Source organism: Poromitra crassiceps (assembly GCF_964638095.1).
Source record: "Poromitra crassiceps genome assembly, chromosome: 7".
Taxonomy (NCBI): domain Eukaryota; kingdom Metazoa; phylum Chordata; class Actinopteri; order Beryciformes; family Melamphaidae; genus Poromitra; species Poromitra crassiceps.
The window spans coordinates 55,221,030-55,243,761 of NC_139628.1; the positions used below are offsets into that span (position 1 = coordinate 55,221,030).

At 43.7% G+C, this 22,732-nt stretch overlaps 1 protein-coding gene across 1 annotated transcript; it reads left to right on the top strand.

Moving 5' to 3' along the window:
- Positions 1–185: 185 nt before the first annotated feature.
- Positions 186–20,868, top strand: LOC310779718 (fatty-acid amide hydrolase 2-A-like; the record flags this gene model as incomplete). The annotated part of the gene is made up of 10 exons (XM_083640214.1): positions 186–377; positions 2,398–2,480; positions 8,505–8,641; positions 10,294–10,503; positions 13,162–13,281; positions 13,452–13,587; positions 15,106–15,223; positions 16,879–16,998; positions 20,005–20,116; positions 20,672–20,868. The coding sequence occupies 10 exons, from the start codon at positions 186–188 to the stop codon at positions 20,866–20,868; spliced, it is 1,425 nt and encodes a 474-aa protein (XP_083496340.1).
- Positions 20,869–22,732: the final 1,864 nt, after the last annotated feature.

Here is a 22,732-nt window from a genome sequence, read left to right on the forward strand (position 1 = left end):
TGACTGCACTCGGCTATTTCCGCTATTTCCCCGGCGGGTAGGTTGCATGCTGGGAGGAGGAGACGTGTTGCGTTGACAGCAGCAGCAGCAGAACAGCAGCGGGCTGAGCAGGAGCGTGACAGAGCAGGAGCCGTTGACCTTCCATAATAATCCCATCTGACTGCTGCTAACTGTGACAGACAGACATGGCGATGAGCCGCCTGGAAAGGGTGCAGTCATGGCTGCTCAGGGCGGCCATCGGGCTGTTGTACGGGCTTTTTCGGCTTCTCTCCCGGGGGAGCAGCCCCGGCGGCGGATCCAGGAAGCTCCCCCCGGTCACCAACCCGCTGCTGGCCGTGTCAGCCACGCAGCTCGCCCAGAAGATCCGGAGGAGAGAGGTAATGTAATCATGTTGCTAGCTATAATAACACAGAGCTCTAGAGATAGGCTATATGATTTCATATTGGAATCGATTTGTAATAATAATGTGGGATGGGAGAAGATTAATAAATCATTCTATCCAGCTAAACACTATGTTAAAACAAGAACAGAGAGACGTGCATTGTAACGTTATTTCTGTGATGCATGTCCTGTCCAGACATCTATGTGCACTGCGTTCATTAGGCTACTGAGTGAAGAATTGATGAAAGTTTGACTTGGCTTTGGAAGAATGGATTGTTTGGTCTCATGGAAAATTAATTATACACAGAAAAACACCTGTGTGTATGCTATTGCTATACTGTACATGATAATTCTGATTAGCATAAAGGCCACATTCCATATCCATAAATGTAAATTGACAGGTAAGAATCCATGCTTTATTGCCTTTAGCAACGAGATCAAACTATTCAATAGATAGACCCTTCTCACGGGTGCCATTTTGTGTCGAAAGGGCAGGGTAAACACAGGTGCAAGCAAAACACTAATGAGGGTTTCAAACTTCCTTGATTGGAATATGGCAACCCTCATTAGTGTTTTGCTTGCACCTGTGTTTATTCTGCCTTTTCAACACAAAATGTCCCCCGTGAGAAGGGTCTATTCAACACTCTAAAACAAACTTTATTTTATTATGTGTAGGCCTGGACTATCCTTTTGTACATGTTATGTAGCCTACATGCAAATTGTTTTTTGATAATAGAGAGAGAGGGAGAGGGACAGAGGGTGTGCTGCTTGGGCTGCTTCTCTATAATCCACCACAGGGAAGCAAATTATCTTATTGTCTTTCAATCCAATGAGACTACTCTCTCCTAGCAAATACATCGAACTGCTGCTCAATTTACCTAAGACTCGGCTGTGTGTAATTACATTTAGTAGCCTATTCAATACTAATGGATTGAATCAGTGGTTCTCAACCTTTTTCCATATCAAGGACCCCTAATTTAATAATCCATATTAGGTTTGATGAGGTTTTGTCTCTATATTGGACTCAAATCTGAGAATATTTGATCGTTAGATATGATTTTGTGCAGAATTCAGAATCTGTTTTGTAGGTAGAGCACCGCTTCAAGTATTCAGTGTGAAATAAAATATACAACTGCACCATTTGAATAGGTAGCGTGGGGCTGCTAACACACACAAAAAGACTTAGCGTGTTTTCAATGTGTGTTTTTTTTAATGACTTGCTGGTTGGGTCCCGAGGTCCCTAAGTCACATGGTGTTTCCACATTGGGTGAACTGTTCAGTCCTGCACTATAGAGTGATGTGTGTTTTTGGTCAAGCACAGTGCAGGTTTACTACTACTACTAATAACAACAACAACAATAATATCAAATATTTGTATGGTTCTTTTCAAAAACCGTTGACCAAGCTGCTTTGCAGATCAAATGAACAGCAAAGGAATACAAATGACAAAGCAACCGAAATAAGAATAAGAGAATAAAAGGAATGGAATTAAAACAAAAACAAGCAGAGACAAGAGGAGATAAAACAATTCAGAGCATCTCTAAATGAATGAATAAAGTCTCCTGCAAGAGACTTAGGAAAGTAGAGCTCCGCAACCGCTTATTTTGTTTGAACCCATTGATACCTGATGCAGCATTTGCGTGTATATCCCTCACTTGTGTGCGTATCCCTTTAAGACCGCGAACCGTGTTAACGCGGTTCGCGGTCTTAAAGGGATACACACACAAATGCTGCATCAGGTATCAATGGGTTAAGGGACGTGCGTACCTGGTTCATTTGCCACCTGCAGGAATGCATTGTGATGCTTTCCTTTGTTTTCTTTGTTGTTATTTTCGGTGTGTGCATTTTTTGCTCTCGTGTTAGTGTGGTCAATTTGCTTTCATATAGACTGAATCTGTGTGTGTGTGTGTGTGTGTGTGTGTGTGTGTGTGTGTGTGTGTGTGTGTATATGTGTGTATGAAGAATACATTCAGTAAAATCTGAAATAACAGACTAAAATGTGTGTCTCCTCTCCAGGTGTCCAGTGTGGAAGTGGTGCAGGCGTATATTGACAGGATCCAGGAGGTCAACCCTTTCCTCAACGCCGTGGTCAAAGACAGGCAAGTATCCTTATCTGCCCATGTGCAGTCATCTTTATTACCCTGGGAGGTGAGGATGGACCGGTGTTTAGAGCAGACCTGGGCAACTGGCGGCCCACGGGCCACATGCGGCCCGCGAGAGCCACCTGTGCGCTGGAATTGCATTTTTTTTTTTTTTTTTCTACAGTGCACCTGAACGCAACATGCAAGATACCGGCTGAATAAGTGTCCAAATGTTCATGTCATTCTGGCCAATACTCCACTTCTGTTAGAACATTTCAGTCTGGAATATGGAATATCTTTCAATAATCTTTATGGCTAAAAGTAATCTAATGTGTAAGAAATGACTGTTCTACATTGAAGTAAAAATGTAAATAATTAACTTGTTGGTTTTGGATTTTTTTTAGCTTAAAGACTGCATTTTTGTTCGTATCACCTTCAACACAGGCTTTGAGAATCCCGGGCCACTTACTGATACTTAGGCTTAAATTAACCCACTCATATTCTGGTTTATTTCAAGAATTTTGGATAGTGGAAATTCTAATTGGCTGGTAACTTTAAGATCTAGCAGCCATACTGGCAGGTGGTCAAAAAAGTTAATTTCAAGCCCTGCAGGGAGAGCAGGTGGTGATATAGGAATGAGTGAGAAAAGGATCAAATATCGGTGTTTAAGACTGAATAATGACATCACAACTGTTAATTTAAAATGAGTTATTCCTCTAAACCTGACTTCAGTTCAAATGCCCCAAATTTTTTCATGCCGGTGCTGTTTGGCCCCCAACCCTCAGCAAAATCTGGCCCTCTGGTGGCGAGGACATTTTTTTGTGGTCCTCTCTATCATCAAAGTTCCTGGGTTACGGCATGACAATATTTGTTCGGCCCCCGGCAACAATCTGGGTTTCTCATGTGGCCCCCCATGAAAAATAATTGCCCACCCCTGGTTTAGAGCAGAGGTTCTCAAATGTTTTTCAGCCAAGGAGCCCTTACAAGATAGAAAATATACCGGGGACCCCCTCATTCTGATTTGTGATTTTGGGCTAACCTTAATTGTTTCCACGGTAACGTGCTTGACTTTTAAATTGATAGGTTTGTTAGATTAGAATGTAATCCATGAACCATTTTAGATTGAAAGCATAACATATTTTCATTGGACTATGAAGCTTTTGCAACAAAAACAAAAGTTTTTATTTTTATTTTCCTGAAAACTTTCCGCGGACCCCCTGGCAAAGTGCCACGGACCCCTGGGGGTCCCCTGTTTGAGAACCCCTGGTTTAGAGGGACCGTCCTGCAGCTTGAAAGTCACATGCGCTCTGCTCAAGTGTCTTTGAGTAAGACAGCGAGCACCTTGACTGCACACGCTCTACAAGTTGCTCTGGATAACTCAATACTGTCCGCTAAATGCTGATGTAATTGCCAGTTCTGTAAATAAACATTCCACCTCGTGACAAAAGTGGATTATGAGAAATGTGATAAGCATGATCCAGGGCTTTTCCCAGGCTGTTTCATCTGCACTGCTTAACTTGCAGCACATCAAACATGACATGCTTGTTTTCAAGGCTAACTCAGGTCAGTCAGGTAATGTAATGCACAGGACAGGTAACAAGTGTATACAGCCTATAAATGGTTCAGACACTCATCACTTGATTAGCCAATGTACAACACCTGTGTGAAAAAAAAACATTTCCTGGTGGCTACTAGACATCAAGGGAATTGTAGTCCTATAGATTTTCAGGACTACAACCCAAAGACATAAGTGTCCACTGAGGCAAGAAACACTATAAAGTAGGGATGCACCGATTCACTTTTTTCACTTCCGATCCGATTCCGATACCTGAATTTGGATATCTGCCGATACCGATATTATGCCGATACCAATATTTTTCTTGAATATACAGTATAGGCAAAGATTTGGCCAATTAAAGTTTTTTTTTTAAATTTACCTTGCAAAAAGCAGACAAAATTAAGAAAATATACAAGGCAAGTATACATGGGCAAATTACGGCCAGCGTTCCCTGTGCGGCCCGCGCTGGAATTGCAGTTCTTTTTCTTTTTTTTCCGATCCGATCTGTGAATTAGTGCCAATACCCGATACCGATATTGGATCGGGTCGGCCCCATCCCTACTATAAAGTACATCGAATATAATTTACAATATATACAACAGAACAAAAAACAATAGAGAATGTTACATTATGTAAAGATCAGGCAGTAGCCGTCATAAAACATACAATCTATTGTAATTTATTCAGAGCACAACACTCATGTCAAACTCCTCAAAACCGTGAAAAGCAGTGATTTTAGAGACCCTAGAACAGGTTAAAAAAAAATCCAGTAAGGGGAGTGTGGTATCTGGGCTGCCACCGCCCCTACTACACTGTCTTATAATTGTCCTTTATTCTTAAATATTAAGTTATGGTGTACAGAGAAGAGACAAAGGGAGACTAGTTATTAACTTAACTAACTAGGAGCAGCTGGGGACAGAGACATTCCGGCTCTCTTTGAAGTAGGGAGAGAAGCAATAAAAGTGATAGCCTCAGGAGGGACACACAGAGACACAGGATTTAACAAAAGGCTGGATTAGGATCAAGGAGAAGACAGGAGAGCTACACACATTTTTGCAGGGAGTTTACGCACACACAGGAGCAACAGTGGCTCTGTTTATGAGAGGATGAACGCACATGCTCAAATGCTCTCAAACAGTCACAGGCCAGTATTCTGTTGTGATACTGAGAGGAGATAGTGGGGATACTGAGGGAAATGACCCTTCAGGCCATCGTAAAAGGAGATAAAAAACCATTTGTTGGGGGATCTAAGCAGGAAGGAGCAGGAAGCCCTTTCAACGATGGAGGCAGCTGTCAGATGGGGGTTTGATTGACAGGGGACACCCTGCAGCTGCCACAGACAGCACATACTCATTTAGGGAAAGGAGCTGATTGGATGAGAGGAGGAGGAGGCTCAATCTAGAAAGTTTTTAAATACAGAGGTTTAGAGGTCAGAGAACACACTCAAGACTACCTCTCCATGACTCTACAAGAGAGCCATGTCAGATATCACATTCTGCAAATAAAACAAATACTTTAAATAGACATCATGTTCTCCATCGTTTTTCTGTGGTTCATTTCTTCTTCTCTCAATGTACTTAATATACGACAGGAGTTATCACATGCAATTCAAAAAACGTCTACTTGTTGAAATGTCCATGTGATAAATTCTATATCTGTAAAACCACCCATCCTCTTAAACAAGGAATCGGTGAACGCAAAAGTACCATAAGACGCCATGATGTCAACTATCCAATAGCCTGTCATTATTTAATAACCACTCACAGCCCTCAGGTTCCAGGGCAGAGAGCACATGCCTCTTCAGAGAGGGGCTGATGTTGACAGGAGGTTGTGCCAGAGAGAGCTTTTTTGGATCCACACCCTAGAAACTTTACAACCTCTGGATGAGGATTTGGACATGAGTGTTGTGCAATGACAATAGATTGTATGTTTTATGATATATGACGGTGGCATGCTCCCCCGCAAGATTTCTTTTTTACATTTTAAAGTAAAATGCATGAATTTGGTGTACTTTGAGAAAGCACTTAAGAGCAAAATTAAAAGGCTAGATCTATGAAGAACATGTCATCATTACTGTGCTGTGGGTTTACAATGACAAACTCAATTTCTCCCTATAGGTCAGGGATACTCAACTTGTTTTGCCCGGGGGCCACTTTCGTGAAATGATAGAAGGCCAGGGGCCAGTTAATAAACAAACAATATACATTTTTCTGTAGCGGATTGTAGGTTTTTGGGGTGTCAGCCGGAGTTTAGGCTGACAATGTTGTGCACACCGGATAGTTAGTTAGGTTAAGTTAGTTAGGTTAAGTACATACATAAGTGCCTGGGTAGCGAGCAGACGGCGGTATTTGACAATTTAGCAGCTAAATCATAGATTATTGAAAGAGATTCCATATTCCAGACTGAAATGCTATAACAGAAGTGGAGTATTGGCCAGAATGACATGAACATTTGGACACTTATTCAGCGGGTATCTTGCATGTTGCGTTCAGGTGCACTGTAAAAAAAAAAGATGGTCAACATCTTGTGGCGGTGCGCCATAAATTCCCCTATGTATGGGAAACACTGACACTTGGCAATTCCTCATTCAGGCCTGGTGTGTGTGAAACAGAGGCGGAGGAGTCCACCCTCATTGGAAGAGAGGGGTAGTGGATTGTGCCAAGTGTGGTTTGAGTAGAATGAAATGTATCAATCTATTTTGAGTGTCTTAGAACGTTGTTTGGGACATTGTAATATGTTTGCTGGGTCATCCAGTTATTCAGTGATGCTAATGTAACAAATTATTGTATTGAGTGTAACCCTTGATCTGTTGGTTCTTTAATTGACACTGATTGTCGGTCCTGTGTTTGTAGGAGGGGCTTGTGTCGGTCCTCTGTTTGTAGGAGGGGCTTGTGTTTGTAGGAGGGGCTTGGGCTATTAACCAGCAAGCACCCGTGTGAGAGAGCTCACTCTACCTTGTGCCAGGAAGGAATGGACATGACTGCTGGCCTGATAGCTAGGGCCCAAGTCTGGATGAGTTTATCATGCGTTCCTTTATCGCAAAATAACTGGGATGTGGAGGCTAAATGACGTCACATCCGTTTTGTTAGCGTTCCATTTGCAGAAAACTTGAGCTGGGAAGTTCACAGTTCATTGGTCAGATCCACTAGCTAACCAGGCTAGCCATTGTTAGCAATAACAGTTGATAACAAGGCATTTCACGGCATTTTGCGCATACAAACACTGCAGCCTCATGTCCACACAGATAGAAGTTAGACCGTGCTGTGTGTACAGCTGATTTAATGAGACACAAACAAGACAGAAGTGCTCAACAACATTACTACGATTATAACTACTGTTGTTGCGCGGCACAGCCATCTTGGATTTTTGAGGTTGGGGGGCTGCTGAGGCTCCTACGAGTTTGGAATGGGAAATACCACCTCTAGTGACGTCACCGTCCCAGCTCATGACCTTTGAAGTTGTAAGATTACCAGTTCCCAGTTATAAAGGAATGCACGATTAGCCTAGGCTAAGGGTTCCAGTTAACTGTGATCTCTTCATTCTGGTATTTTGTCTTGAGACATTTTGTCTTGTTTAAAAAAAAAACTATTCAGAGTATTTTTTCAGCTTTTTTGTATGTTAAGAAAGCCTGGTTTCTCCACATGAAAACAACTGTGGGGAACTTGAAGCCTGCCTCTGCCTCTACCTTCTTTGTCTCCTGCTCGACCATCCTCACAATAAGCCTGTCCTCAAAGGACTGCACACTGTTTCAGGTTTCAGGCCACACTGGGGTGAAAAACCTCTTCTTGCGTAAGTCCAAACCCAGGTGATTTGGCTCAAAGTGCAGGAAAGACTTATCTACGGCACACACACACACACACACACACACACACACACACACACACACACACACACACACACACACACGCTAATCACTACTTTATCAATAACAGGCCTCACAGTGTATCTGTAAGGATGGGGCCTTGTGATTGGTCAACAGTGACAAAACGCCCGACAGAACTCCCAATTAATGATGCTGCTGTTGATGCGTCATCTAGTCTTTCTGATCAAGTCTTTGTTCACTATAGATTTGGGGTTGCTATGGGACCAGTTTGAAACCTAGCTTATTTCCTGTCAGCTGTTGTCTTAGCAAACATTGCAACAGGAAGTAAGCTAGGGGCAATTTTTGTTTATGTTGTCACATTAAAAGCGTCTATAGATTTAACTGGTATTTGAAAAAAATGCAGTTTAGTGAAACTACAACTACTCTTTCCTCCCTTCCCCCATCCCATCCCATCCCATCTCCCTCTCCCTCTCCCTCTCCCGCTCCCTCTCTCTCTCCCTCTCCCTCTCTCTATCCCTCTCCCTCCCTCTCTCTCCCTCTCTCTCTCTCTCTCTCTCTCTCCCTCTCCCTCTCTCTATCCCTCTCCCTCCCTCTCTCTCTCTCCCTCTCTCTCTCCCTCTCTCTCTCTCCCCCCCCCCTCTCTCTCCCTCCCTCTCTCCAGGTTTGCTGCTGCCCTGCAGGAGGCAGGCCAGGTGGATAAGCTGATTGAAGAGGAAACGGGGGGAGAAGAGGTCCTGGAAGACCGCCTGCCTTTACTGGGAGTCCCGCTGTCGGTCAAGGAGGCCTTCGCCCTGCAAGGTAACAGTCAGACCAGACCACTCTGACCACATCAAACACACAGACACACCCACTTATACAACAGTACCTATAGCATTCAACACAACACAGTAGAATCTATGTGATATTTACAAGCCAGTTTTACCTTTGATCCACTTCCTTTTTATGCCTTTTTATGCGTTTATGAGTCACCATTGAGTGGAGAAGCGATAACTTCTTCACGGATACATTATGACATCCTACCTAAGATAACCTTTCAACATCTCCACCGCCGCCGTAGACTTCAGTCTCACTACTTCAACAGGAATATAAACATCAGCATCAGTGTTTCCCCTAGAAAGATCTTCAGGCCTGGAGGGATTTTGAAACGTACCCCGAACGCAGCGCTGGGGGCCCTCGCTGGCGACACTAAACTCTTAGCCAACCTGTTCACATCTATGTTGGCAATGGCATCCCCAAGTATCATCATACTATTATGGGATGCGATGCGAACAGTTGTATTATGGGATGTGCGTTTCCCAGGCAACGACGCACGTTGACACAGTTCAGTTCAGTTCACTTTATTTATACAGGAAGGGATAAAAATGACATTTCACATGTACATTTAACTGGCCTGACTCAGTTACAAACTGGTTTTCAGCAGGTTCCTGTTCTGCAGTACATGAAACAAAATAATTAATATACAAGAACATGTTCAATTTCACTACATGCACGTTTTGGAATAGCACTGCACGCTGGCACAATGCTCCTAAAAAGCAAAATGCTTATTGTTTTGAATGATTTGGCATCTTATATTACTGTCAACACTGTCAACACCAGTATTGTTGTATTGTAATAATATGCCATAAAGGTTTATTGAAATTTTGGGGAGAGCAGGAAAAAAAAATCTGAAAAAAAGAGAGAAAAAAGTTGCAAAAACATTTCTGGCCTGGCGGGGGCGCTGTTGGCATGGCGGGCCCGCCAGGCCTGTAGAATGGTAGGGGAAACACTGAGCATTGTCTGCAAACACTTTGAGGCGGTAGAGTAGGGCTGCCAACTTCCAGGGACAACTGGGGGGAAACCAGTAAAACTGTAGCATACTAATAGATAGTATTCGATCAGCATCATCACGGTCGCCGCGGTCATATTGTTGACATTGTTGACAATAGATCTATTACAAAATAGCGATGGTGATGACAGCAATAAAAACCCCAGGGTTGTTGTTTGTATGCTGCCGTTAATGCCTGTAATAATAAACAAAAGAAAAAACGAGGTGGACAGACTTTGCTGCTGTGAGGAGCTGGCAGAAAGTTTCACCTGTCTCTCCTAACTATCCACACATCTCCTGTGTGCTGACGTATCCTCAGTCTGACGGTAGAGAAAGCATAGAAACAAACCCCTTCATTGCTGTCACTACTACAGCCATGTATAACGCAGGCCACCATCCGAACACAACAGGAACGATGGAGGTAGCGCTAACGGCGGCTAGCTTCCTATAAGCGCTGCTCTCACATAGGCTGTGTCACTAGTTGAGAGCTGCAGTGCTATGTCAACAACATGGCCGCAGCGACTGTGACGACGCTGATCGAATATACTATCTATACCTGCGGTGATTTGCCTTAGCTGCCAGGTTAGAGGAGCTACATAATTGATCTTTTGACGTCTCTTCTCTCTGTGTGTCCTCCTCCGCCCAGGTATGCCCCACACGACAGGTGTCGTCTCCAGGCGTAGAGTGTTGGCCGCGGTGGACGCCCCGCCGGTGGCCCTGCTGAAGAGGGCGGGGGCCATCCCGATGGGAGTCACCAACAGCAGCGAGCTGTGCATGTGGTCCGAGTCCCACAACCACCTGTACGGCATCACCAACAACCCGTACGACTTCGAGAGGACACCAGGGGGCAGCTCAGGTCAGCAACCGTCGCGGTTCATCGATCTGCTAATTGGTTGGCTGGATAAAGCGTAATGAGCCTTTTTTGAGGTCTCAAAGCAGGGTAGACACAGGCGTAACCAATAACATTAAGGTTCCATTCCATTTAGGTGTTCCGGTGACAGGGCCCTCATTAATGTTATTGGTTACACCTGTGTTTACCCTGCTTTGACACTCAAATGGCTGCTGTGAAAAGCATCTATCAGCGAATCAGACAGACAGACATGGTATTTAAAGCCCCAATCAGTAACTTTTTCACCTTAATAGAACTGCTTTTTAGTCATTGAAGATGGTACAGTGACTTGTAACAGGGAGAATGTCACCTCTATTGGTCACACACCGCCCTCCAAAGGCCTCTCCTGGGACTAAGCACTTTGGTGCCTGCGTCCCGGAGGCAAGACGCGTGCATGCGCTGTACAGCGGAAGCATTGTGTTCATGAAAACAAGGAAGTAACTCGGTGCAGATTTGCTACGAAAATGACGTTTCACGTAACTATGGATTATTATTTCATCACGTGGTGAGTACCCGATGTCACAACATGTACATAGAGCTTTCTGGCGCTGTGTTTTGTTGACTTTGAACGGCGATATCGATACCGATGCTATTGCACCCAGAGGGCGCAGTTTCTCCAATAGCAAAACTTGGAAAAGCTGCTGAATGGGGCTTCAAGTGCAGAGTCCAGACCCAACAGCTATTCAGCACAGCCTGCCTTCACTCTCGGCTGCAGTCTGTCATTCACTATTTCTCCTGGGAACTGGCCTGGTTTTGCCCACTACTCATATTGCACCAGACTCTCTCTGTGTCTCTCTCTCTCTCATCCGCTCTCTCTGTCTCACACACACACACACACTAGAGCTGGGCTCGGGCTGAATTTTCCTTACCGAACCCGACCGAGCCCGTCACATTATTAGCCGAGCCCGGCCCGGCCCGACAGGTGTCAATTGATAATCTGTCCGCGCCCGGCCCGAACCCCCTCCCTGATTTTTTTCCCCCCTCGGAGCGCAGCGAGCGCATAATTCAATGAGTCTGTCCAGCCTATAAACAGCCCTATATAATCCCAAACCAAAATCAGTCCTCGTAATTCAAAGCAGTCAATGATTAATACGTAATGTACAAAGCAAAGCACCAAACAGCCTAATTCGTGCGTGCCGTGCACTGCCCACACAGTCCCACATCGCTGAAAGAAGTACTGCACGGTGTCGGCGACACCAGCGCTGAGCCGACACGCAGCTGACTCCGGGCAGAGCAGCAGAGTGCATGTCTGGGCGTGTTTCATTCGATGCCTTCAGGTGCTTTCATTAACGTAGTAAATTAGCTCAGGAGCTGATGATAGATTTTATTTGAAGGCAAAAACAAGTGACTGATTACGTGACCGAGCCCGGCCCGAGCCCGAACGCGACTTCAATGTTTCTATCCGAACCCGGCCCGTAAGTCGGGCCGGGTTCGGGTTCCGAGTCCGACGGGCCGGGTAGCCCTGCTCTAACACACGCACACACACACACACACACACACACACACACACACACACACACACACACACACACACACACACACACACACACACACACACACACACACTCACACACACTGTCCCTGTTTCTTGGAGTCTATTCTTCTGTCTTTTGACAAACCTGCTTGTTGTAAGTGCTCTATTCACCTTATAATTTGCCCATATCAGGACGCTTCTGCATAACCTCATTTTGTAATCGTCTTTCCGTTTTAGACCCGGAAGTAGATTACTCACCTTTATCATTTTTACACTTGGCAAAAAGCTGTTTTCATGCAAAAAAAGTTATAAAGTTTTAATATTTTTTCGGATGAGAACGTAACATTCCAAATATGTGACCAGTTGATCAGAATAATGCCTATTTGGACATTTCTATCGAGCAGCGCTGGCTGTGCTGACCGGTTGGACTAGCTAGTATCTGTCAACCCCTACTGTAGGCTACTGGCAGTGAGAAAACACTGTCGACGTGCTTTTGTAACTAACGTTAAATGCTGACCGGGTACAGCCATCGGCTCCTCGCAGCAGTAACACTATGAACATGTCACTGAAGTTGGTCGCAGTGTAGCTGCTGAATGTTGCCACACTAAATTCATCATAGTTTACAGTTTACAATGCAACCGGCCAGCCGGCTAACGCTGAACCGGAAGAACAAATACAATTGCGTCTGACACGGAGGAGAAAAAGTGGGCGTGGCAACATAAGGTGAATATAAATAAATTAGACTAATTAGTAACCTGTGTACCGATGACTAACAACCCACTCGTTACTACTGTAGATCAGTGATTGCTTCAATTTCGTTGTTCTTAAAACTTGTTTTGTGACAATGACAAATAAAGCTCACTCATCATTCATTCATCTTGAGTAACGGGGTCATGATTTCTGGAAAGAGACATTGCTGTTGAGTTTATCAAATGTATTTTTTTGGCACTTTGAGCACCACAAACCGAGTGCCATCCAGTTCCATTGTATTGGAGAGAAGGCAGAAACTCTGTGGCCGATATCTCCAAAACTCAGCCAACTATCCCTAAACGATATAGATGGATAAATAGCACTACAGTTGAGAGGAAAAGTATGTATTTTGGATTTTAGGGTGAGCTGTCCCTTTAAACAGTTCCTCCTGGCTGTCCCAGGTGGAGAGGGGAGTATCCTGGGAGCAGCAGGTGCAGTGATCGGTGTGGGCTCAGACATCGGCGGCAGCATACGTATGCCCTGTTTCTTCAATGGGATATTCGGTCATAAAACCACCCCAGGTAAGAGAACACTAATGCGTGTGTGTGTGTTGTATTTTGATTATGATTATTTGACACATCTGTACATAATTGTATTGAAGGAATGTGTGTATGTGCTGTGGTGTTACTGTGTTCCTCCAGGTGTGGTGTCCAATGTGTGTATGTGCTGTGGTGTCACTGTGTTCCTCCAGGTGTGGTGTCTAATGAGAACCAGTACCCCCCAGCCTCGGGCCTACAAGAGGACTTCCTCAGTACCGGTCCCATGTGTCGCTATGCCGAGGACCTGCTGCCCATGCTCAAGATCATGGCCGGACCCAACGCTCACATGTAAGACATGTCTGTCTGTCTCTCTCACATGGAAGACATGTCTGTCTGTCTCACATGTAAGACATGTCTGTCTGTCTCACATGTAAGACATGTCTGTCTGTCTCTCTCACATGTAAGACATGTCTGTCTGTCTGTCTCTCTCACATGTAAGACATGTCTGTCTGTCTGTCTCTCTCACATGTAAGACATGTCTGTCTGTCTGTCTCTCTCACATGTAAGACATGTCTGTCTCTCTCACATGGAAGACATGTCTGTCTGTCTCTCTCACATGGAAGACATGTCTGTCTGTCTCTCTCACATGTAAGACATGTCTGTCTCTCTCACATGGAAGACATGTCTGTCTGTCTGTCTCTCACATGGAAGACATGTCTGTCTGTCTCTCACATGTAAGACATGTCTGTCTGTCTCTCTCACATGGAAGACATGTCTGTCTGTCTCTCTCACATGGAAGACATGTCTGTCTGTCTCACATGGAAGACATGTCTGTCTGTGTCTCTTGTGCTATCTGCTTCACACTCATACAGCTACAGGCATGATCATAGCTGGACTGGGGAGCTAACAGTCTTCTACTGCTGCTACATGTATCTCTGAACATGTAAGAGAGAGCAGATGAATGGAGAGCAGCTAGCTAGGGGCTGTATCCACACAGCTTCCTAGTACTAATTGGTCCTAGTGGTGAAATTCTAAGAAACTCTTCGAGTGACGACGTTTTCTAAGAATTTCCCCTTAAAAGTAAGAGTCAATCCTAGTAAAGCTATTTACAAAGCATCTTAGCTCTTAAGAGAGCTTCTAAGGTGGAAAACTGTTAAGAGCAGGGATGAGGATTGTTAGCTTAGGAATTTCTTACAGAGAGGAGAAAATGGCTGAAAGACGCAGAAAAGACGCATTCATGCCGTTGTTATTGTGAAAGTTATCACAATGTTAAGATATTTAGCAACAGGCAAACAGTGATGATTTAGCTTTATGTATCCACATAGTTGTATAATCAATCACACAAACAATCACAGCTCCTTCACACATTCATATTGTGACGTAACCCATTTAATTCCCACTGGACCTCTGCCTCCTGGAATTGCAAATGGGAACGTTGAATTAAATGTAAAATATGGCAGGGTTCTGCTTTGGCGTACATAGAAAACGACATGTCAGTGGAGTTTTGATTTTAATTGTGGCTGTAATAATGCATATTCCAACATGGTATGATGAGTGTATTATTATATTTAAATTGTGTTGTACATTATGCTGCACACATACTGTATATGGGAAATGAAATGGCAATTCAATCTAATGATTTCAATTGAATGTCAGATTTGGCCTTCCATAGAAATAACATATACCGTTCAGAGAATGCTTATATCAAAATTTACAATAGGGTGAGAGCATAGGCTACATGTTTAGCACCAGTGGCTCCAGTCCAGTGGAAATCGAACCCCCATCTCTGAGTTAAAGTTAATTACTGTGTGTGTGTGTGTGTGTGTGTGTGTGTGTCTGTCTGTCTGTCTGTCTGTCTGTCTCCAGGTTGTCCTTAAACGTGAAGGTGGACCTAAAGAAGGTGCGGTTCTTCTCCATCCCTCATGACGGCGGCTCTCCTCTGACCTCCCCCGTCAACAAACAGCTCCTTCAGATTCAGAGGCAGGTGAGTTGAGTCCAGGCTTCTTCTGTCAGTTAGCCCAGTGAAAAACCCTACGGCAGCTGTGTGACCAATCAGAATAGGTGTTTAAGGCAGGTCCTTCCTGTTTCACATACTATGTGTAGCTATCCTCCTTATAGTTCAAAGTGAGCCCTGTTTTTTATCGCCTTCAAGTATTTGTCACAAGGTATTCAGATTTCAGTTTTGTTCTCTTTGGCGACACCTATGGCGATGAACGGTAATTGCAGGTGAGATCCAAACAGTGTTGCATAATGTGTCGTTAGTCAGTTTGTTCGGCCGTAGTAACCACCCGTAATGCTAGCAGAAAAAAGTAGCTTGTTATGCTACTTAGCTTCACACAAGAGCTGTCAGGAACCTACAATAACCTACAGAGTGAGTCTGTTGTGTTAGCTCCGCCCACCCTGTGAACCTACAGTAACCTACAGAGTGAGTCTGTTGTTAGCTCCACCCACCCTGTGAACCTACAGTAACCTACAGAGTGAGTCTTATTGTGTTAGCTCCGCCCACCCTGTGAACCTACAGTAACCTACAGAGTGAGTCTGTTGTGTTAGCTCCGCCCACCCTGTGAACCTACAGTAACCTACAGAGTGAGTCTGTTGTGTTAGCTCCGCCCACCCTGTGAACCTACAATAACCTACAGAGTGAGTCTGTTGTGTTAGCTCCGCCCACCCTGTGAACCTACAGTAACCTACAGAGTGAGTCTGTTGTGTTAGCTCCGCCCACCCTGTGAACCTACAGAGTGAGTCTGTTGTGTTAGCTCCGCCCACCCTGTGAACCTACAGTAACCTACAGTGAGTCTGTTGTGTTAGCTCCGCCCACCCTGTGAACCTACAGTAACCTACAGAGTGAGTCTGTTGTGTTAGCTCCGCCCACCCTATGAACCTACAGTAACCTACAGAGTCTATTGTGTTAGCTCCGCCCACCCTGTGAAGCTACAGTAACCTACAGAGTGAGTGTTGTGTTAGCTCCGCCCACCCTGTGAACCTACAGTAACCTACCAGAGTGAGTCTATTGTGTTAGCTCCGCCCACCCTGTGAACCTACAGTAACCATAGACAGTAACCTACAGAGTGAATCTGTTGTTAGCTCCGCCCACCCTGTGAACCTATAGTAACCTACAGAGTGAATCTGTTGTTAGCAGGTGGTAGGTGAGCCACCTGGTAGCAGATTATAACTTTAAAAGTGAACTGCTTCTAGCCTGATCGGTTCCGTTGTGGCAATTTAATGTTGCCTTATTCATCAGCAAATGATGCATACAGTACATTGTAGAACATCACTTAAAGAACATTTACTTATCACTAGGCGCCACTGGAATATTTGGCATAAAAGAGATTCGAAGTCAGTTGGATTTGTGCAAATATTATATTTGCAAGTTTGCAGTTTCTATTACATTATTTTGAATATTGACGTGCTCGTTTGTAAATCCTTTTTGTGGATTCAAATTTAGGATAGAGGTGAGTGCATATTGTTATTAATTCAACATGCAATTCTCTGGTGTTTAGCTGAAATAATAATCTTCACATAAACTCTCCTCACTGGTCCTCCAAACAGGTTAAAGCAAACCTCAAGTCTCAATTGCAACTATTCATTTCAATTGAGAGACACTTAATGATGATGAGACCCTCCTGTGGTGCTTTGTAGGTGGTGGAGCGGCTGGAGGCTGACCTGGGGGTGAAGGTCCAGGAGGTGTGTCTCCCCGGGCTCCGATATGGCTTCCAGATCTGGGACACCTACATGGGCCTACCTGACAAGGAGGGCAAGGTTGGTCCACTCAGCTGACTGCTGCATTTTATACATTCAGATTTGAAGCTTGTAGCTGACAAGTCTTCCCCAGAGAGATGTAGGATAAGCCAGCAGGTAGAAGATCAGTGTCTTCTTCCTCAAAGACACTGCAACAGGATGCATGGATGTTGAGTAGGGATGGAAGAATATATCGAAATTCAATATCGCAACACAAACACAAAGATGTGACAATATGATGGGCGATTTCTTCACCGTGATTTTATAATTTGCACTTTGGAATGACATTTTTTTACTTTTTTTGTCATTGAACTCTTAAACATACATATATAAATTACATACATACATACATCGTTTCACGGTTGTATGGAATCATACGATAAGCACATCGTCCCATCACTAATGTTGAGTAACACATTATTGCTGCAGCCTGCTACTGATCGCCAAAGGAGAGATTCTCTTGCTCGTGGCCACAAAGGTCAGAGTTCAGGGTGACCACTGGAGCAGATAGGGATTCCGTGCCCGGTTCAAGGACACACTCCATCAGTATTATCAGTTTAACAGTATTTTATCAGTTTTCCAGGAGATAGAATGAAGATTAACAGACGGGAGGAAAAAACAAGTCTTGGTTAGTTAGTGTGCACCTGCTAAGACTGTGTAGCAGGGTTCCTTGAACGTTTGCTAATTGAAATGTGTAAAGCCTGCTAGCTCTCATCATAAAGATTGTCAGTGTTGTAGCAGTAATTCACCTTGATCCATATCTCAAACGATGGCGTGTTGGTGCCTTGAATTTGAGCATAATTGGGCCTGGAAAGTCCTTGAATTTGATGTTGAAGGTTCTCTGGTAGAGAACGAAAGCTGGTGAAAAGTCTTATATTATTGTCGCTTGTTGCCCAGGAAATAGTGCACTAATAATCTGTTAGTTACCAGCTCCCAGCGTTCCCCTCCTCTGAGGTGTGTCGGTGCGCACGTGCTTATCTCAAAGTCCCTTTGTTTAGCCGGGCATGTTTCTGCTGCATAATACCCTTTCACAATACACACCCGTTCAATCTGCAGTGTTTCACCATAAGCTTTCATTCACAGTTTGAGGCACTACTAAAGTTAACCTTTGACCTTATGAAAGATATGCTGGTGGTAAAGCACACAAACATGCTGCATTTGGTTGTGACACAGTTGGAATCTCCTTGCAAGTTTCTGGGGATGTGAGGAAAAAAAAAAAAAAAATTTTTTTTAAAAGCTTTTAAAAATTAACAGACTGCCTTGAGATTACTTTGAATGAAAATACATTTAAACATAGCACCCAATCATGACCTTGATCCTAGGATCAACACATCCTGAGGAAAACCCTATGATGGAGGTTCAAAATGATTAAACGTGTCAATTCTGTTTCAAGACACTGAAAGTCTTGTACACAAACCGGAGCCAACATGCTTATCCCAATGGAAAACAATACTGTAGTGTACCAGAACCCATAGTGGGGCCCAGGCTTGATTGATTGGCTTTATTAATGATATAGAGACAACAAGATCCAAGGGATAGCATGTAAAAGTGTAAACACTCATTTCCAACATGGTCCCCGATGTTCTAAAAACAGGACAGACAATAACAGAAAACATATAGTCATCTAAAAATCTGTATCAAAAATCCCCATCACAATAAAACATAAAATAGATTTAGACACCAATAAATATGGTACTTGAAAAGGCAGGTAAACGACACAAGAACAATGCAAAAACACTGCTAAAGAGTACAGCTGGTAAATGTGAACCGCCTTATGACAGCTTCAACATGGCAGTTTTTCACATTATTAGTGTGTACAGAAAATAATAAATCCTTCCAAATATTGGGTTGCAACCCCTTCTGCAAAATCCATATTTCAGTGCTAAAATAAATTTTAAATCTGTCTCCCCTTTGTGACTTAAGTGCAATTGTCTATTTAATTCAAGAGTGAGCCTTCCTAACAAACCGTAGGCTCTGCTCTCTCTCTCTGTATTTCCACACTCGTCAACATCAGGTAGCCTAACAGTAAGTGGGGAGGAAACGCAGCACTATTCCGTTTGCTGCGCCGATCTGAATGAAAGCCTTGTGTTGAAAGCGACCGTTCACATGACAGCGAGGAGCACTAACGCAGGCTCGCGTTACCGCTGCGATAAATTGTTGTAAAAAAGGCTCATCAGCGTCTGTACTGTCTTCGTAAACTAAACTCCTTTGGAGTCGACCAGAGAATTCTGGCCACGTTTTATTCTTCCTTTATTGAAAGTATTTTAACATTTTCATTTATCTGCTGGTTTTCATCCCTCTGTCAAAAAGACAAGAACAGACTGCAAGGTGTTGTCAACCTTAGCTCTAAAATTATAGGCAAAACACAAAGATCCCTAGTACAGTTGAATAGAGCACAAGTGCTCAAGAAAGCGCACAAGATAATCAATGACTCCACACATGTCCTTCATGTCTGTTTTGATTTAATGCCATCAGGAAAGCGCTTTAGACAGCCTGCCTGCAAAACAAACAGAAGGAAGTTTGGTTTTGTTCCAGAGGCCATTCGACTGGTGAACAGCCACAGTACAAGAAATGGTCAGTTTATCTAGACTAAGTCTGCACCTTGACCTTTTGATTTGAACCCTTGAACAAGTATAATATGCACTTGGATTGTATTGACTGAATTTAATTTGTATTGATCTGACATCTATATTCCTTTGTGGTGTTGGATACATTGTAATCAGGGATCTTGCTTTATCAGTGCCATTTATTGTATTTATTGTCTTGTTTTTTGTATTGTTTTTGGATGTGTACAAAGTACAGCTTGTTTGCAGTATTCATGCCTTAAATTGCCCCTTGCGGGACTAATAAAGTTTTTTGAATTGAATTGAATTGAATAATGGGCTCCGCTACACTGTAAAAGGTCTATTAACACCCAGGTGGCAGCAAGCAAACGGCACCCTGCACTCCCTTAAGCGAGTGTCCGGCACAGCTGAATGGGCAGAGAGCAGCATGGCACGTTACTAACGCTCCCGTGTTCCTCCTCAGGCGCCCCAGCCGTTCCCCGAGCTGATGGGCGAGCCGGGCCGTCCCGTGTGGCCCGTGTGGGAGCTGCTGAAGCGCATGGTGGGAAGGTCCGAGCACACCATGGCTGCCATTGGTAAGAGGCACCTTTGTCATGTTTTTACTTATTTCTATTGCATTTGCCTGTTTTATTGCTACTTTTAGTCCCCCAATGACTGGTATTTTTTATTGTTTATCTGGTTTTGTTTGTTTTATCTGTAAAATAAGGATTAGTGCCATAAAAAAACAATACACTACAGTACATAGAAAAAAGAACATTCTGTCGCTCACTTTTAGTTTGTGATTTCTGTGTGTGGTGCTGATGGACGCTCCTTTCATCGTTAAATAAGAAACGCTCTGAGAAGAACACATGATTTGGCCTCCTTACTGTTTATGATCGGATTTGGCCCGTGAACATTTGAGATGATCAAGTGGTCCATGAATCAGAAAATGTTGAGCGAACCGGTGAGTTATAGCATTCATATTTGGCTACTGCCGTGTCATGCTTCTCCAAATTTGCTTGCTCAACTTTCACAAGACCCTTTATGACATATGTTTAACTGATGGATAAATTAATTCAACTCTTAAAAAGTAGCTTGGTTGAAGCGTTATTTTTATTTGTGTGGACACGATGTACCTCTGATGTTCTCAGGCTTGGCCCTGATGGAGGCGATCCGTGTGTCGAAGCCCTCGCCCTTCTTCATCCAGCAGAAAGAGAAGCTCCAGAAGGAGTTGGAGGATCTGCTGGGGACCGATGGAGTCCTCCTCTACCCGTCGCACCCCAACCTGGCTCCCAAACACCACCACCCGCTCTTCAGACCCTTTGACTTCTCCTACACCGGTCAGTGACACTGCCAATAGACCCATTTCATGGGGGCCATTTTGTGCCAAAAGGACAGGGTAAACACAGGTGCAAGCAAAACACTAATGAGGGTTTCCAACTTCCAATGATTGGAATTTGGAAACCCTCATTAGTGTGTTGCTTGCACCTGTGTTTACCCTGTCTTTTCGGCACAAAATGGCCCCCATGAAATGGGTCTATTCCTCACACAGTTCTACCTTTGAGCATCACACCTCACATCAGATCACAATGTGTAATGTCCAGACTGTCTTGACAAACAAGTGACTGAGGCTCGAACCCAGGACCCCTATCTGCAGCAAAATCCTTTTATTATTTAGATTAATTCATTGTTTGTCATGTATCAAGATTTGCTGCTTTCAGCTAAGTAACTCAATTGGGCTCTGGTCACTTTTGATCAGAGGTGACTTTACCATTAAAGCAACAGCTCATCCTAAAATCCAAAATACATATTCCTTCTCAGCTGTAGTGCTAGTTCTCCATTTATATCGTTTTGTTAGTTGCCTGAGTTTTGGCGATATCGGCCTCAGAGTTTCTGCCTTTTCTCTCCAATACAATGGAACTGGATGGCACTCGGCTTGAAAATAGTAACAAAGAAATGCATTTGATAAACTCTAAAGCATTGTCTCTTTCCAGAAATCATGACTCAGTTACTATTTTCTTTTGACCGAACTACACCTACATGACTGCAAAAGAAAATGGTTCCTACATGAAACGGCGCACAACAAAGTCATCTTGAGTAACTTGGTCATGATTTCTGGAAAGAGACAATGCTGTAGAGTTTATCAAATGCATTTCTTTGGCAGTTTGAACACCACAAGCCGAGTGCCATCCAGTTCCATTGTATTGGCGAGAAGGCAGAAACTCTGCAGCCGATATCTCCAAAACTCAGACGACTATCCCAAAACGATAGATGGATAAATAGCACTACAGGTGAGAGGAAAAATATTGTGATTTTAGGTGAGCTGTCGCTTTAAACAAGGTAAGGCGGTTGCCTTACGCTCCGCGCTACCAAGGGCCCCATACAACTGATTAACAGTTTTTCTTCCGTGCAGCATTGTTTGCCCTTCAGTTGTAGAAGGTGGAAGTCCACAATGCACAGGACAGCATGTTGGTTAATTGCCTAGTTGACCTCGTTAAGGGGCACTGAAAAGCATCTCTCAGCCTGTGAAGGTCTCAGTCACCATCACACTTTACCCACTGGAGGAGCTCTTACTGCATCCATCACTAGACCTGCCACTGCCTCATCTGATGTAAACCAGCTGTGTCACTGTTAAGGAATCTGTGTTGTGAGGAAACTATTTCCATTTGCTCTGAATTATAGGCCAATAGCATGTTTGGATTCTAAACCTTGGAACTTATGTTCATTGTTCTGAATATTCTGATTTCTTTTATTCTTAGTTTTCCACTTCCCCTAGTTCACTTCCTTTACCTCACTTCTTACTGATTAGTTATTTTGTTCACCTGTTGGCTCCCTCACTGATTGTCCCCATGAGTTCCCCTCCTCACTGCTTATTTAAAGTCTGCACTCCTCAGTATCATTCAGTCACACAAATGTGGCTGCAGGGACGGGCAGCACTGGTAAGTTGGTTATGTTTACTATTAGTTTTATATACTGCTTAATCCTATATCCTTATTTCTTTGTGTTGTAGTTCAGATGGACAACTTTAAACCCAAGTTTACATGGACTTGAATTGTTTGTCTTTTCCTAATCATGTCTTCCAGACAAAAGGCAACCCATGTGTTTTCTCCTGTGTTTCTCCTCTTTTTCCCTGTGTTCTCAATATGGGGTTTTTGCCACATTGCCCAAAAGATTGTGCTGGAAATAAATGTTTTAATCTGGAAAGCAAGCTT